This window comes from Nerophis lumbriciformis, linkage group LG05 (genome assembly GCF_033978685.3).
Source record: "Nerophis lumbriciformis linkage group LG05, RoL_Nlum_v2.1, whole genome shotgun sequence".
Classification (NCBI taxonomy): Eukaryota; Metazoa; Chordata; class Actinopteri; order Syngnathiformes; family Syngnathidae; genus Nerophis; species Nerophis lumbriciformis.
In genome coordinates this window covers 55,347,833-55,362,832 of record NC_084552.2, presented here as the reverse complement: position 1 = coordinate 55,362,832, position 15,000 = coordinate 55,347,833, and the positions used below count along the sequence as shown (strand labels likewise).

The 15,000-nt window shown below is 39.5% G+C and overlaps 1 protein-coding gene across 1 annotated transcript in view; it reads right to left on the bottom strand.

The window, feature by feature from the left end:
• LOC133606145 (proton myo-inositol cotransporter-like) overlaps positions 1–15,000 on the bottom strand; it is a 184,379-nt gene that overhangs the window by 155,516 nt on the left and 13,863 nt on the right. The window contains exon 2 of the mRNA XM_061959751.1: positions 3,957–4,782. Within this exon, the coding sequence (XP_061815735.1) occupies positions 3,957–4,680 (724 nt within the window). The 5' untranslated portion in view covers positions 4,681–4,782. The remainder of the gene's footprint in view (positions 1–3,956; positions 4,783–15,000) is intronic.

Sequence of the window (15,000 nt, the reverse complement as noted above, 5' to 3'; positions counted from 1 at the left end):
GAGCTGTTGTGACTTAGATTACCATAGTAACTAGTATATCATGCAAAACAGCAGATTCCAACCATTGACATACTTTGTATATTTCAAGACTTACGTACATTTGAAAACATCACTGCACATCATAATGGCAGCTACAGTTTCTATCTTAAAGATGTGAAACAATTATTTGGGAATGCCCGGCGGGCCAGATTGAAAAGCTTAACGGCCCGCATGTGGCCCCCGGGGCCTTAATTTGCCCAGGTCTGATCTAGAAACTTAAGGCATTCGCCATTTGACAAAAAGGGCATAAAACAAACATGAAAAAATAAAAAATAAAATCATAATTGACGGCTGCATCTGAAGTTGATCTAGAACAGACCTGGGCAATTATTTTGACTTGGGGGCCAAATTTAGAGAGAAAAAATGTGCCTGGGGGCCGGTATATCTGATTTTTAGGAACACCAATACAAAACCTCACAATAATGTCTGATTTAATGCTAAAAACATTATAATGGACCGCCTTAAAAAACGGAATGGAATTTCAAGCTTTTTTACTGAATGAGACACCCAGAATGTACATGACAATAAAGAATGTTGGATTTACAATATTAACTATGAACGATAAAACACTGAATATTGACAACGTATGAATGCCACTTCCCCTCTCGATCGACATATTTTACAATCAAGCGAAACGCAACAAAAATGCAACAAACATAGCTAAATATAAACGCGAAAAAACGAGTAAAAAAAACCCTCTATTCAGGCTGGCCGCTCTGGAAACACTCTGTAGAAATGCTCCAGACCCACACTGCTTGGTACCTCGTCTGAGCTGCTGTGACTTAGATTACCATAGTAACTAGTATATCATGCAAAACAGCAGATTCCAACCATTGAAATATATGTATATTTCAAGACTTACGTACATTTGAAAACATCACTGCACATCATAATGGCAGCTACAGTTTCTATCTTAAAGATGTGAAACAATTATTTGGGAATGCCCGGCGGGCCAGATTGAAAAGCTTAACGGCCTGCATGTGGCCCCCGGGGCCTTAATTTGCCCAGGTCTGATCTAGAAACTTAAGGCATTCGCCATTTGACAAAAAGGGCATAAAACAAACATGAAAAAATAAAAAATAAAATCATAATTGACGGCTGCATCTGAAGTTGATCTAGAACAGGCCTGGGCAATTATTTTGACTTGGGGGCCAAATTTAGAGAAAAAAATGTGCCTGGGGGCCGGTATATCTGATTTTTAGGAACACCAATACAAAACCTCACAATAATGTCTGATTTAATGCTAAAAACGTTATAATGGACCGCCTTAAAAAACGGAATGGAATTTCAAGCTTTTTTACTAAATGAGACACCCAGAATGTACATGACAATAAAAAATGTGGAATTTACAATATTAACTATGAACGATAAAACACTGAATATTGACAACGTATGAACGCCACACCCCCTCTCGATCGACATATTTTACAATCAAGCGAAACGCAACAAAAATGCAACAAACATAGCTAAATATAAACGCGAAAAAACGAGGGGAAAAAAACCCTCTTTTCAGGCTGGCCGCTCTGGAAACACTCTGTAGAAATGCTCCAGACCCACACTGCTTGGTACCTCGTCTGAGCTGCTGTGACTTAGATTACCATAGTAACTAGTATATCATGCAAAACAGCAGATTCCAACCATTGAAATACTTTGTATATTTCAAGACTTACGTACATTTGAAAACATCACTGCACATCATAATGGCAGCTACAGTTTCCATCTTAAAGATGTAAAACAATTATTTGGGAATGCCCGGCGGGCCAGATTGAAAAGCTTAACGGGTCGCATGTGGCCCCCGGGCCTTAATTTGCCCAGGTCTGATCTAAAAACTTAAGGCATTCGCCTTTTGACAAAAAGGGCATAAAACAAACATGAAAAAAATGTTTAAAAAAAATAAATCATAATCGACGGCTGGATCTGAAGTTTTTTATTTCATTTTATTTTTTTGCTGCAGCTGTTACATATACTGTAACCATTGGCGTTGTTAGGCCTATTTTAGGGGGGCTCAAGCCCCCCTAAAATATTCTTAAGCCACCCTAAATAATTTGGTGTTTTTTTGCTTTTTTTTTTACAAATAAATGCCGACATATTCATTATAAAGTGGCCCAAATATGAGTTTAAATAAATAATCATATAACCTGTTATTATTCACTCAGTTTCCCCTCACTTCGTAGCGTAAGGTAGAGAGCCCCTTTCGTGCGTCGGTATCCAATCCATTCCACTTGTTCATATAGATAATGCCCACATCACTCAAATTCCAGCCCGCATTTTCTCTGCGACCTTGCGTGCGGTCCTGCAGGTGTACGAAGCACATTATCTTCCTTTACAATGAGTGAAGCTGCACAAAACCTTGTGTGTGCAATTGTAAATCATTTATTTTTTAAGTTTTGTGTTTCTTGTAGAATCTATATATCAACTTTATTTATAGAGCACATTTAAAATTTACCACAGGGGTAGCCAAAGTGCTGTACAATTAGCAGGTTAAAAGATAAAACGAGTACCGAGCAAACTCAACACAACACAAACAGAACACGATAAAAAATAAATAATTAAAATAGAATTAATAAAAACATAAAAACATAAAAACAGGATCACAGCAGGTGTATTATGGGGCGCCATTGCAGGATGGATATCACTCAGTGTTAAAAGCCATGGAATAAAAGTATGTTTTTAAGAGAGATTTAAAAACAGGAAGAGAGGAGGCTTGTCTAACACTCAGGGGTAGGTCGTTCCAGAGCTTGGGAGCAGCAACGGCGAAAGCTCTGTCACCTCTAAGCTTCAGCCTTGTGTCAGGGACCGTCAACAGCAGCTGATCGGCTGATCTTAAGGATCGGGTGGGGCAGTAAGGCTGAAGGAGGTCGGAGAGATAGGTTGGCGCGAGGTTGTTTAGACATTTAAAAACAAATAAAAGGAGTTTAAAATGTATTCGGTAACGCACAGGGAGCCAGTGAAGGGACGCTAAAATAGGGGTGATGTGCTCACGTCTGCGGGTCTGTGTTAGCAGACGAGCAGCAGAGTTCTGCACGAGCTGCAGGCGGGCGAGGGAGGCCTGGCTAATGCCAACATACAGGGCATTACAATAATCAAGACGAGTCGAGATAAAAGCGTGGATTAATTTCTCAAGATCATGTCTTGATAGAAGCGGTTTCACTTTCGCTATTTGGCGTAATTGATAAAAGCTTTTTTGAATGACGATGCTGATTTGTTTTATAAAGTAATATACATAAGCCTATTGTTAAAATAATGAAAAAAATATCATTAAATATATTTGTTTTATTGTATTGTTACATTAATAGCTGTTTTATTATTATAGGATGGCTTGTTAAACATTTCATAGGATTTTCAGAGGGAGGAAAAACCAAGACATTTAATATAAAATGTAAAATGAATAAATACATAAAAAGAAAAAGAAAATATATGGTTAAAAGCCATCGTCCCGGGGAGCATTTCATTTTGTCCCGTGCATTTTTTTTAAATAATAATAATAACAATGAATAATTTCTAAGTCTTTGTTAGCCGTTTGTGAAGTTTTGTGCTCGTGCGTAACATTCGCTTGCATCCTGTGCATCTCCTGGGGGCAAAGCCCCCCCCCTGTCCTTAAAAGCTAGTGACGCCCCTGACTGTAACATAGTACATGGTAATTGTTTTTTTCTTTATTTAAAAAAAAAAAATCGGTTCGATATTTTTGAATCGATTAATCGCGATTTATTCGAAAATCTATTATTTTATTTTTTTTGGACACCCCCATCATTCATGATGCTATATATTGGCATGCACCAGCTCACTCTGACTATAGTGCGTTTGCAGGGTTATACAGACAATACACTCATATAGTTAATATCAGCGTTTCAATACTTTCACAACTTTTTCGTCCTTACAAAAAAAAAAAAAAGTAAAATTGCAATTGGTGGTCTTACCGAGCCCGACTCCAACAAGGATCCTCCCCGTCAACAGCACCTCTTTCCCGGGCGCGGCGCTCATCACGATCCCGCCGACGGCGCAGAAGAAGCTGGCCAGCAGGATGCACACCCGGCGCCCGAAGAGCCCGTTGAGGAAGGCGCCCAGGAGGGCGGCCAAGGCGGCCGCGGCCACAGTACTTGAAATGAGCACCTCCTGCCACAGTGCGCTCAGCTCCAGCTGCCGCTTGAGCAGCAGCATCGCCCCGGAGATCACGCCGCTGTCGTAGCCGAACAGGAAGCCTCCCAGGGCGGAGAAGGCGGAGAGGATGTAGACGAAGGCGGGCGTGACGTCCTGCTGGAACTGCTTGCGCGCAGCCCTCTCCAGGTCCCCGGTGGAGGTGGACGGGGCTGCCGGGGCTGACGGGGCTGCCGGGGCGCCGGAGGAAGACGAGGCCACCTGCAGGCTGCTGATGCTCGCGTTGGATGGAGCCTTGATGAGGCTCCGCTCTCCTCCATCGTTCACTTTCCTCCAGCGTTCGCCCATCAGGTTGCTCATACTCCGCAGGTTGTAGTCATGGTCCGACTGCTTTCGCGACATAGGGGAATAAAAAACAAAACAAAAATCCAACTCCGACGCGTCACTGAAGCGAGCCCTTTTTCTGCGCACGTCAAACTCACTATCGGCGGCTTTTGGAACCGAGACAACCGCGCCGTGTGGAGCAAAGTTGCGCGCGGCGTGCATCAGTCCATCTCGTCCCTTTGGTCCTGATGAGAGACTTGGAGGAGATAGGAGGAGTGGAGGATGACTTCGTCACCGTGCAGCGTCGACCGTGACGCAAAGATGCTTTATTTTGAAAGGGGAGGGAGAAGGGAAGCACTTAGGACTAAAATCACTCAGGAGATGTCAAAATAGAACGAAGCAAAATCTAATTAAATGGTGACTTGATATCGTGTCTAGAAAAACATGTTTTTGCATTTTCCTTACATGAAACGATCCCTCTTGAATATAACAATATAAATACAGTTTCTATTAAATATTAGTTACCAAATTGCAGTTCACGCAACGTTGTAAAGGAAAAAATGAGAATGGTGCCCCCCACAGGATGAAATTGAGTACTACACGGTCTAGCTCCAGCCTATCTTACCGATTGTATTGTACCATATGTCCCGGCAAGAAATCTGCGTTTAAAGAACTCCGGCTTATTAGTGATTCCCAGAGCCCAAAAAAAGTCTGCGGGCTGTAGAGCGTTTTCTATTCGGGCTCCAGTACTATGGAATGCCCTCCCGGTAACAGTTAGAGATGCTACCTCAGTAGAAACATTTGAGTCCCATCTCAAAACTCATTTGTATACTCTAGCCTTTGAATAGCCCCCCTTTTTAAGACCAGTTGATCTGCCGTTTCTTTTCTTTTCTCCTCTGCTCCCCCCTATCCCTTGTGGAGGGGAAGACACACAGATCCGGTGGCCATGGATGGGGTGCTGGCTGTCCGGGGTCGGGACCCGGGGTGGACCGCTCGCCTGTACAGGTAAAAGCCAGTAAATTAGAATATTTTGAAAAACTTGATTTATTTCAGTAATTGCATTCAAAAGGTGTAACTTGTACATTATATTTATTCATTGCACACAGACTGATGCATTCAAATGTTTATTTCATTTAATTTTGATGATTTGAAGTGGCAACAAATGAAAATCCAAAATTCCGTGTGTCACAAAATTAGAATATTACTTAAGGCTAATACAAAAAAGGGATTTTTAGAAATGTTGGCCAACTGAAAAGTATGAAAATGAAAACTATGAGCATGTACAATACTCAATACTTGGTTGGAGCTCCTTTTGCCTCAATTACTGCGTTAATGCGGCGTGGCATGGAGTCGATGAGTTTCTGGCACTGCTCAGGTGTTATGAGAGCCCAGGTTGCTCTGATAGTGGCCTTCAACTCTTCTGCGTTTTTGGGTCTGGCATTCTGCATCTTCCTTTTCACAATACCCCACAGATTTTCTATGGGGCTAAGGTCAGGGAAGTTGGCGGGCCAATTTAGAACAGAAATACCATGGTCCGTAAACCAGGCACGGGTAGATTTTGCGCTGTGTGCAGGCGCCAAGTCCTGTTGGAACTTGAAATCTCCATCTCCATAGAGCAGGTCAGCAGCAGGAAGCATGAAGTGCTCTAAAACTTGCTGGTAGACGGCTGCGTTGACCCTGGATCTCAGGAAACAGAGTGGACCGACACCAGCAGATGACATGGCACCCCAAACCATCACCCAACCATGCAAATTTTGCATTTCCTTTGGAAATCGAGGTCCCAGAGTCTGGAGGAAGACAGGAGAGGCACAGGATCCACGTTGCCTGAAGTCTAGTGTAAAGTTTCCACCATCAGTGATGGTTTGGGGTGCCATGTCATCTGCTGGTGTCGGTCCACTCTGTTTCCTGAGATCCAGGGTCAACGCAGCCGTCTACCAGCAAGTTTTAGAGCACTTCATGCTTCCTGCTGCTGACCTGCTCTATGGAGATGGAGATTTCAAGTTCCAACAGGACTTGGCGCCTGCACACAGCGCAAAATCTACCCGTGCCTGGTTTACGGACCATGGCATTTCTGTTCTAAATTGGCCCGCCAACTCCCCTGACCTTAGCCCCATAGAAAATCTGTGGGGTATTGTGAAAAGGAAGATGCAGAATGCCAGACCCAAAAACGCAGAAGAGTTGAAGGCCACTATCAGAGCAACCTGGGCTCTCATAACACCTGAGCAGTGCCAGAAACTCATCGACTCCATGCCACGCCGCATTAACGCAGTAATTGAGGCAAAAGGAGCTCCAACCAAGTATTGAGTATTGTACATGCTCATATTTTTCATTTTCATACTTTTCAGTTGGCCAACATTTCTAAAAATCCCTTTTTTGTATTAGCCTTAAGTAATATTCTAATTTTGTGACACACGGAATTTTGGATTTTCATTTGTTGCCACTTCAAATCATCAAAATTAAATGAAATAAACATTTGAATGCATCAGTCTGTGTGCAATGAATAAATATAATGTACAAGTTACACCTTTTGAATGCAATTACTGAAATAAATCAAGTTTTTCAAAATATTCTAATTTACTGGCTTTTACCTGTATATTGGTTGGGAACATCTCTGCGCTGCTGACCCGTCTCCGCTCGGGATGGTTTCCTGCTGACCCCACTGTGGACTGGACTCTTACTGTTATGCTGGATCCACTATGGACTGGACTCTCACAATATTATGTTAGACCCACTCGACATCCATTGCATTCGGTCTCCCTAGAGGGGGGGGTTACCCACATATGCGGTCCTCTCCAAGGTTTCTCATAGTCATTCACATCGACGTCCCACTGGGGTGAGTTTTTCCTTGCCCTTATGTGGGCTATACCGAGGATGTCGTTGTGGCTTGTGCAGCCCTTTGAGACACTTGTGATTTAGGGCTATATAAATAAACATTGATTGATTGATTGATTGACTACAGGCGCATGCGCTGCAAAACAGTGCAGCCTAATGTGCGCATCCATCCATCCATTTCCTACCGCTTATTCCCTTCGGGGTCGCGGAGGGCGCTGGAGCCTATCTCAGCTACAATCGGGCGAAAGGCGGTGTACACCCTGGACAAGTCGCCACCTCATCGCAGGGCCTAATGTGCGCAATGTGTATTATTTATTGCACTTTGTTTTTTTTCCCCATTGTTTTACTTTTGTAGCTGTATGTACAAAAGGCTGCGCTGAAGTGGAAGCTGATTGCATCAGCTGTTGTCCTTCGATGTCTTTTATGTCCTTTGTGTATGAAGTTAACTTACTGCCAAAACTCCACACAAAATGTTTTTAATCACAACCAACAATTCGCAAGAAAAAAAAAATTCCACTAAAAGAAACGATTCCAAAGTATAACAACTTTTTTTTCTTCAATTAAAATAATGATTCGCAAGAAAACAATGTTCTTCAATTAAAAAAATGATTCGCAAATTTAAAAAATACACAATTTTAAGTTAAAAAAATATATATTAAAAAAAATTGTTTTAATTAAGACCACAATTTGTCTTCTTCAATTAAACAAACGATTTGCAAGTAAAAAAAAAAAAAAAAAAAGATTTGCAAATATAAAAACTATTTTCTTCAAGTTAAAACTTTTGGCAGGAATATTCCAACCTGCTCGATCCACACACTTGCACTCATAGCACCTGTAATTCGCACAATGACAGGTGGTGGTGCTGCGTTAATTTAAGGTCGTAAGAGCTACTGTTATTTGCGCATGGTGCCATCCACCAAAAATAACAGAGTAGAAGGAGGGTGTGGAGTAAAATGGTGGACAAAATAGAGGGGAAACTTACAGGTTAACTTACAAGTTGAGCTTGTTTTCCCATGTGCAAATATCAGTAGCTCTGATGGCCTTAAATTGACTCAGCAGCACCACCTTTTGTTGTATAGTGAGAATTGCGGGTGCTTTTAATGCAAGTGTGTGGATTGTGCAGTGTGAAATATTACTGACAAAAGTTTTACCTTGAAGAAAATGGTTATACTTGTGAATCTTTTTTTTTCTTGCAAAAACTTTCTTTTTACTTACAAATTGTATTTTGATTAAATATTTTGACTTGCAAATCATTGGGTGTGAGTAAAAACATTTGTGTGTGTTTTTGGAGTTTTGGCAGTAATTTCACTCCATATTTGAGTATTTTTTTAATGTTTTCCCTCTTGTTTGAATGTGTTGTTTTTAGGACTGTAGACAAATAAAAATTTAACTCATGTGATTAATCGCAAAACAAATACTGGATTAATCATGCAAGAATATTTTGACCGTGCAAGCTCTTTTACCTGAACCGCTACGGTCAGTATTTAGATCAGTGCATACGCTAGTACAAAAACCTGTGACTTTAGATAAGATTGTTACCAAGTTCTGTGCAAATAAATGACATGCATTCAAGTAAAATGTATACAAATGCTCCTGGATGACATTCTGACAATGAAATTGTATTTTGTACAAATATCGGGGTCTTTTTCCAAAGCAAGTAATCGCCTGCGATTAATCATGATTAATCCAAATTCCAAAATGTGATTTTGTGGCCTTTTTGTATATGCACTGCAACCACATAATTCCTCCATTTAGGGATACATATCCTATCCTTACATACACAACTGACAAAAAGTTAGGGATCATCGGCTTTCAGTGGACATTTGAAGATAATTGGACGCCATGAACTTAGACAAGGTGCTGTTTCCTAACAAGGAGGAAATCCACCATATGGTGTGTGTGATCCATGAACGGACCAATAAAGGTCCTACTTTATTATGGAATACATTTTTAAACTGTCCTCTTATACGAGGCGGTATAGCTCGGTTGGTAGAGTGGCCGTGCCAGCAACTTGAGGGTTCCAGGTTCGATCCCCGCTTCTGCCATCCTAGTCACTGCCGTTGTGTCCTTGGGCAAGACACTTTACCCACCTGCTCCCTGTACCACCCACACTGGTTTAAAAATGTAACTAAGATATTGGGTATCACAATGTAAAGTGCTTTAAGTCATTAGAGAAAAGCGCTATATAAATATAATTCACTTCACACTTCACTCTTCATCATGCCATGACATTTAGATTGATCGAAAGAGCAAAGCACTTCTTTCTCAGCGTGCATTCTTTCCATACATGCTACAAACAGGACCTGTGCCTTTTGAATCGGTTGAGCTTTTCAAATACATTTAAGAAAGACAATTTTGTTTGACTACTTGATTAGAAAATTTCCAATACAAGGTTTGTTTTTCTTTTTAAAAGGAAGGTTACATGTGAAAATTGTGCTGTTTTGTGGGAACGAGCACCAATCAATTCCTTTCATTGTGCGATGATTTGAAATCCAAGTGTTTTGTGTTAAGAGCCAAGTCACATAACCAATACCTGTAAGCTCGTAAATTATGGTACTCCCATAGCTGGAGGAACAAAAATACATGTGTAGTACATAAACACTTCTCAATCCACTGAATGAAATGTTGTATTTTATAAAAAATGTTATCCACTTTTTTAAAATACTTTATAATGTTGCCGCTGTTGTTTTAATTTAAATGTTTTAAATTATCTGTTTTATTTCACATATGATTTGCTTTCTAAATAAAATTTACTTACTTAATTATTGGATTATTCCCCGCTGCGACTGTACACCGAATGATCTGACATGGCACAGTGGTTGTAATTAACGCTGTAAACAAGGGTGTGGGAAAAAATCGATTCGAATTCCAATCGCGATTCTCACGTTGTACGATTCAGTATAGATTCTCATTTTTCAAAAATTGATTATTTTTTAAATTTTTTTTTTTTTTTTTTTTTAATTAATCAATCCAACAAAATAATACAAAGCAATACCATAACAATGCAATCCAATTCCAAAACCAAGCCCGACCCGGCAACACTCAGAACAGCAATAAACAGAGCAATTGAGAGGAGACACAAACACGACACAGAACAAACCAAAAGTAGTGAAACAAAAATTAATATTATCAACAGTATCAATATTAGTAACAATTTCAACAGAGCAGTGATTAAAAATCCCTCATTGACATTATCATTAGACATTTATAAAAAAAATAAATAAAAGAATAGTGTCACAGTGGCTTACACTTGCATCCCATCTCATAAGCCTGACAACACACTGTGTCCAATATTTTCACAAAGATAAAATAAGTCATATTTTTGGTTCATTTAATAGTTAAAACAAATTTACATTATTGCAATCAGTTGATAAAACATTGTCCTTTACAATTATAAAAGCTTTTTACAAAAATCTACTACTCTGCTTGCATGTCAGCAGACTGGGGTAGATCCTGCTGAAATCCTATGTATTGAATGAATAGAGAATTGTTTTGAATCGGAAAAATATTGTTTTTAAATCGAGAATTGCGTTGAATCAAAAAAAAAAATCGATTTATAATCTAATCGTGACCCCAAGAATCGATATTGAATCGAATCGTGGGACACCCAATATTCGCAGCCCGAGTAAACAACCAAGAGGCCACTTTATTTGGTGCATATAAAGACACCTAAAATGTATATAGTTTCCTTTTAAGGCGATGTATTATTAGTAGTATTCAGCAATCCACTTATTTCATTAGATTATTTAAAGACGGTCTCCATGATTCCGGTAAAAATAGTCTCATGCTTCATAGCCGTACATACTCAACCATCATTAATGTCGGCTTCCTTTCCTATTAATTGGTTCTGACGCACGCACATGCAACACGGTACAGGTAATCTGTGTGGACATGTTGCGTGGCTTCGACTCTGACAAATGACACAAATGCAATCAGGAGCAAAGGCGATCAGCGTGCAAAATAGAGAATGGCCTGATAATGGTCCATGATTGAGCCCACAAAGGAGGGGGCCATAGGCCATTTCAGGAAAGGTTTCTGCACACAAGAATGCAAGGGATTTAACCATGGCAACTGTACGTCATGTGACACATATTGTTAATCTAATAGTACTGGACTCTTATGTGAGAAAGCTGATCGGTCTTTTTCTGTTAAACTCGGGCTATTCGCATGCAAAACAAGCCCCCCTTGGCTGTGGAGTACCCCAAAGTTCAATCTTAGGTCCTGTCTTGTTCACACTATTTGTTGCGGCCCCATATTCCATCCATCCATTTTCTACCGCTTATTCCCTTTGGGGTCGCGGGGGGCTCTGGAGCCTATCTCAGCTACAACCGGGCGGAAGGCGGGGTAAACCCTGGACAATATTAAAAAGCACAATTTTTTCTTTCATTGTTTTGCAGATGACGTGCAAACAAACCTTCCTTTGAGAACAAAAATGGATTCAAAACTGCCAAGAAGATGTGAAAAATTGGCTATCAATTTTTTTTAATTTAAATAAAAGGTTTCCAAAGTGCGCCCCGTGGGCCATTTGCGGCCCGCAGCTAATTATTTTTAACGGCCCGCGGAACATTCTAAAAATAGTATTACAAAACCCAAACAAAACATAAAAAAGTGGAATAAAAGAGCAAACAGGTGAAATGTAACAATAAAAAATTTTAATATTGACACTAATAACACAAAGCTGCCATGCAGCTGTTTCTTTCTCTAAAACTGTCTTTGCTGGAAAAAAATAATAATAAAAAATAAAGAAAATAAAAAAATAAAGAAAAATAATAATAAAATAATTAATTAAATATATACAGGTAAAAGCCAGTAAATTAGAATATTTTGAAAAACTTGATTTATTTCAGTAATTGCATTCAAAAGGTGTAACTTGTACATTATATTTATTCATTGCACACAGACTGATGCATTCAAATGTTTATTTCATTTAATTTTGATGATTTGAAGTGGCAACAAATGAAAATCCAAAATTCCGTGTGTCACAAAATTAGAATATTACTTAAGGCTAATACAAAAAAGGGATTTTTAGAAATGTTGGCCAACTGAAAAGTATGAAAATGAAAAATATGAGCATGTACAATACTCAATACTTGGTTGGAGCTCCTTTTGCCTCAATTACTGCGTTAATGCGGCGTGGCATGGAGTCGATGAGTTTCTGGCACTGCTCAGGTGTTATGAGAGCCCAGGTTGCTCTGAGAGTGGCCTTCAACTCTTCTGCGTTTTTGGGTCTGGCATTCTGCATCTTCCTTTTCACAATACCCCACAGATTTTCTATGGGGCTAAGGTCAGGGGAGTTGGCGGGCCAATTTAGAACAGAAATACCATGGTCCGTAAACCAGGCACGGGTAGATTTTGCGCTGTGTGCAGGCGCCAAGTCCTGTTGGAACTTGAAATCTCCATCTCCATAGAGCAGGTCAGCAGCAGGAAGCATGAAGTGCTCTAAAACTTGCTGGTAGACGGCTGCGTTGACCCTGGATCTCAGGAAACAGAGTGGACCGACACCAGCAGATGACATGGCACCCCAAACCATCACCCAACCATGCAAATTTTGCATTTCCTTTGGAAATCGAGGTCCCAGAGTCTGGAGGAAGACAGGAGAGGCACAGGATCCACGTTGCCTGAAGTCTAGTGTAAAGTTTCCACCATCAGTGATGGTTTGGGGTGCCATGTCATCTGCTGGTGTCGGTCCACTCTGTTTCCTGAGATCCAGGGTCAATGCAGCAGTCTACCAGCAAGTTTTAGAGCACTTCATGCTTCCTGCTGCTGACCTGCTCTATGGAGATGGAGATTTCAAGTTCCAACAGGACTTGGCGCCTGCACACAGCGCAAAATCTACCCGTGCCTGGTTTACGGACCATGGTATTTCTGTTCTAAATTGGCCCGCCAACTCCCCTGACCTTAGCCCCATAGAAAATCTGTGGGGTATTGTGAAAAGGAAGATGCAGAATGCCAGACCCAAAAACGCAGAAGAGTTGAAGGCCACTATCAGAGCAACCTGGGCTCTCATAACACCTGAGCAGTGCCAGAAACTCATCGACTCCATGCCACGCCGCATTAACGCAGTAATTGAGGCAAAAGGAGCTCCAACCAAGTATTGAGTATTGTACATGCTCATATTTTTCATTTTCATACTTTTCAGTTGGCCAACATTTCTAAAAATCCCTTTTTTGTATTAGCCTTAAGTAATATTCTAATTTTGTGACACACGGAATTTTGGATTTTCATTTGTTGCCACTTCAAATCATCAAAATTAAATGAAATAAACATTTGAATGCATCAGTCTGTGTGCAATGAATAAATATAATGTACAAGTTACACCTTTTGAATGCAATTACTGAAATAAATCAAGTTTTTCAAAATATTCTAATTTACTGGCTTTTACCTGTATATATATATATATATATATATATATATATATATATATATATATATATATATATATATATATATATATATATATATATATATATATATATATATATATGGGACAATGAAAAAGGAGGATTACCTCCAAATTCTTCAGGACAACCTAAAATCATCAGCCCGGAGGTTGGGTCTTGGGCGCAGTTGGGTTTTCCAACAGGACAATGACCCCAAACACATGTCAAAAGTGGTAAAGGAATGGCTGAATCAGGCTAGAATTAAGGTTTTAGAATGGCCTTCCCAAAGTCCTGACTTAAACGTGTGGACAATGCTGAAGAAACAAGTCCATGTCAGAAAACCAACACATTTAGCTGAACTGCAGCAATTTTGTCAAGAGGCGTGGTCAAAAATTCAACCAGAAGCTTGCCAGAAGCTTGTGGATGGCTACCAAAAGCGCCTTATTGCAGTGAAACTTGCCAAGGGACATGTAACCAAATATTAACAGTGCTGTCTGTATACTTTTGACCCAGCAGATTTGGTCACGTTTTTTTCAGTAGACCCATAATAAATTCATAAAAGAACCAAACTTTATGAATGTTTTTTGTGACCAACAAGTATGTGCTCCAATCACTCTATCACAAAAAAATAAGAGTTGTGGAAATTATTGGAAACTCAAGACAGCCATGACATTATGTTCTTTACAAGTGTATGTAAACTTTTGATCTCGACTGTATATCAAAATCTAAGTTTGAATTATTGACCTATTCGAGACTGAATTTAATTCACATTCAATATTCCGAAAAAAATGACCAAAATAAAAATAAAATGTGTGGATTATTTTTAACACTTTTATAAATAGGGCTCGTTCGGTTTCCTAAAATTTGTGGGATTATTTTTTAAAACTGTCATTGTTAAAAAAAACAATAGTGAATGAAAATCAATGTTAGAATGCATTAATGACCTATTTAGGGCGCCAATTACTTAACATCAAAAATTCCACTTTAAAATATTCTGGGGGGAAATATTGCATTGTTTGTGTTTTCCGTATATAAAAACAAAGTTTTGTTCGACAAAAGGGGCATAAAACAAACATGAAAAAATCATAAAAAATCATAGTCGACAATCTGAAATTGATCTAGAGACTTAAGCGTTGAAAGTCAAAACAAAATAAATAAAACATGTTTGGCTTATTTTTAACACCTTTATGAGTGAGGCCCCATTGATCCCTAAAATTTGTGGGATTTTTTATTAAACTGTCATTGCTCAAAAAATAGTAATGAATCAAAATCAATGTTATGCATTAATGACCTATTTCCAAATACTTCACATCAAATATTCCACTTCCAC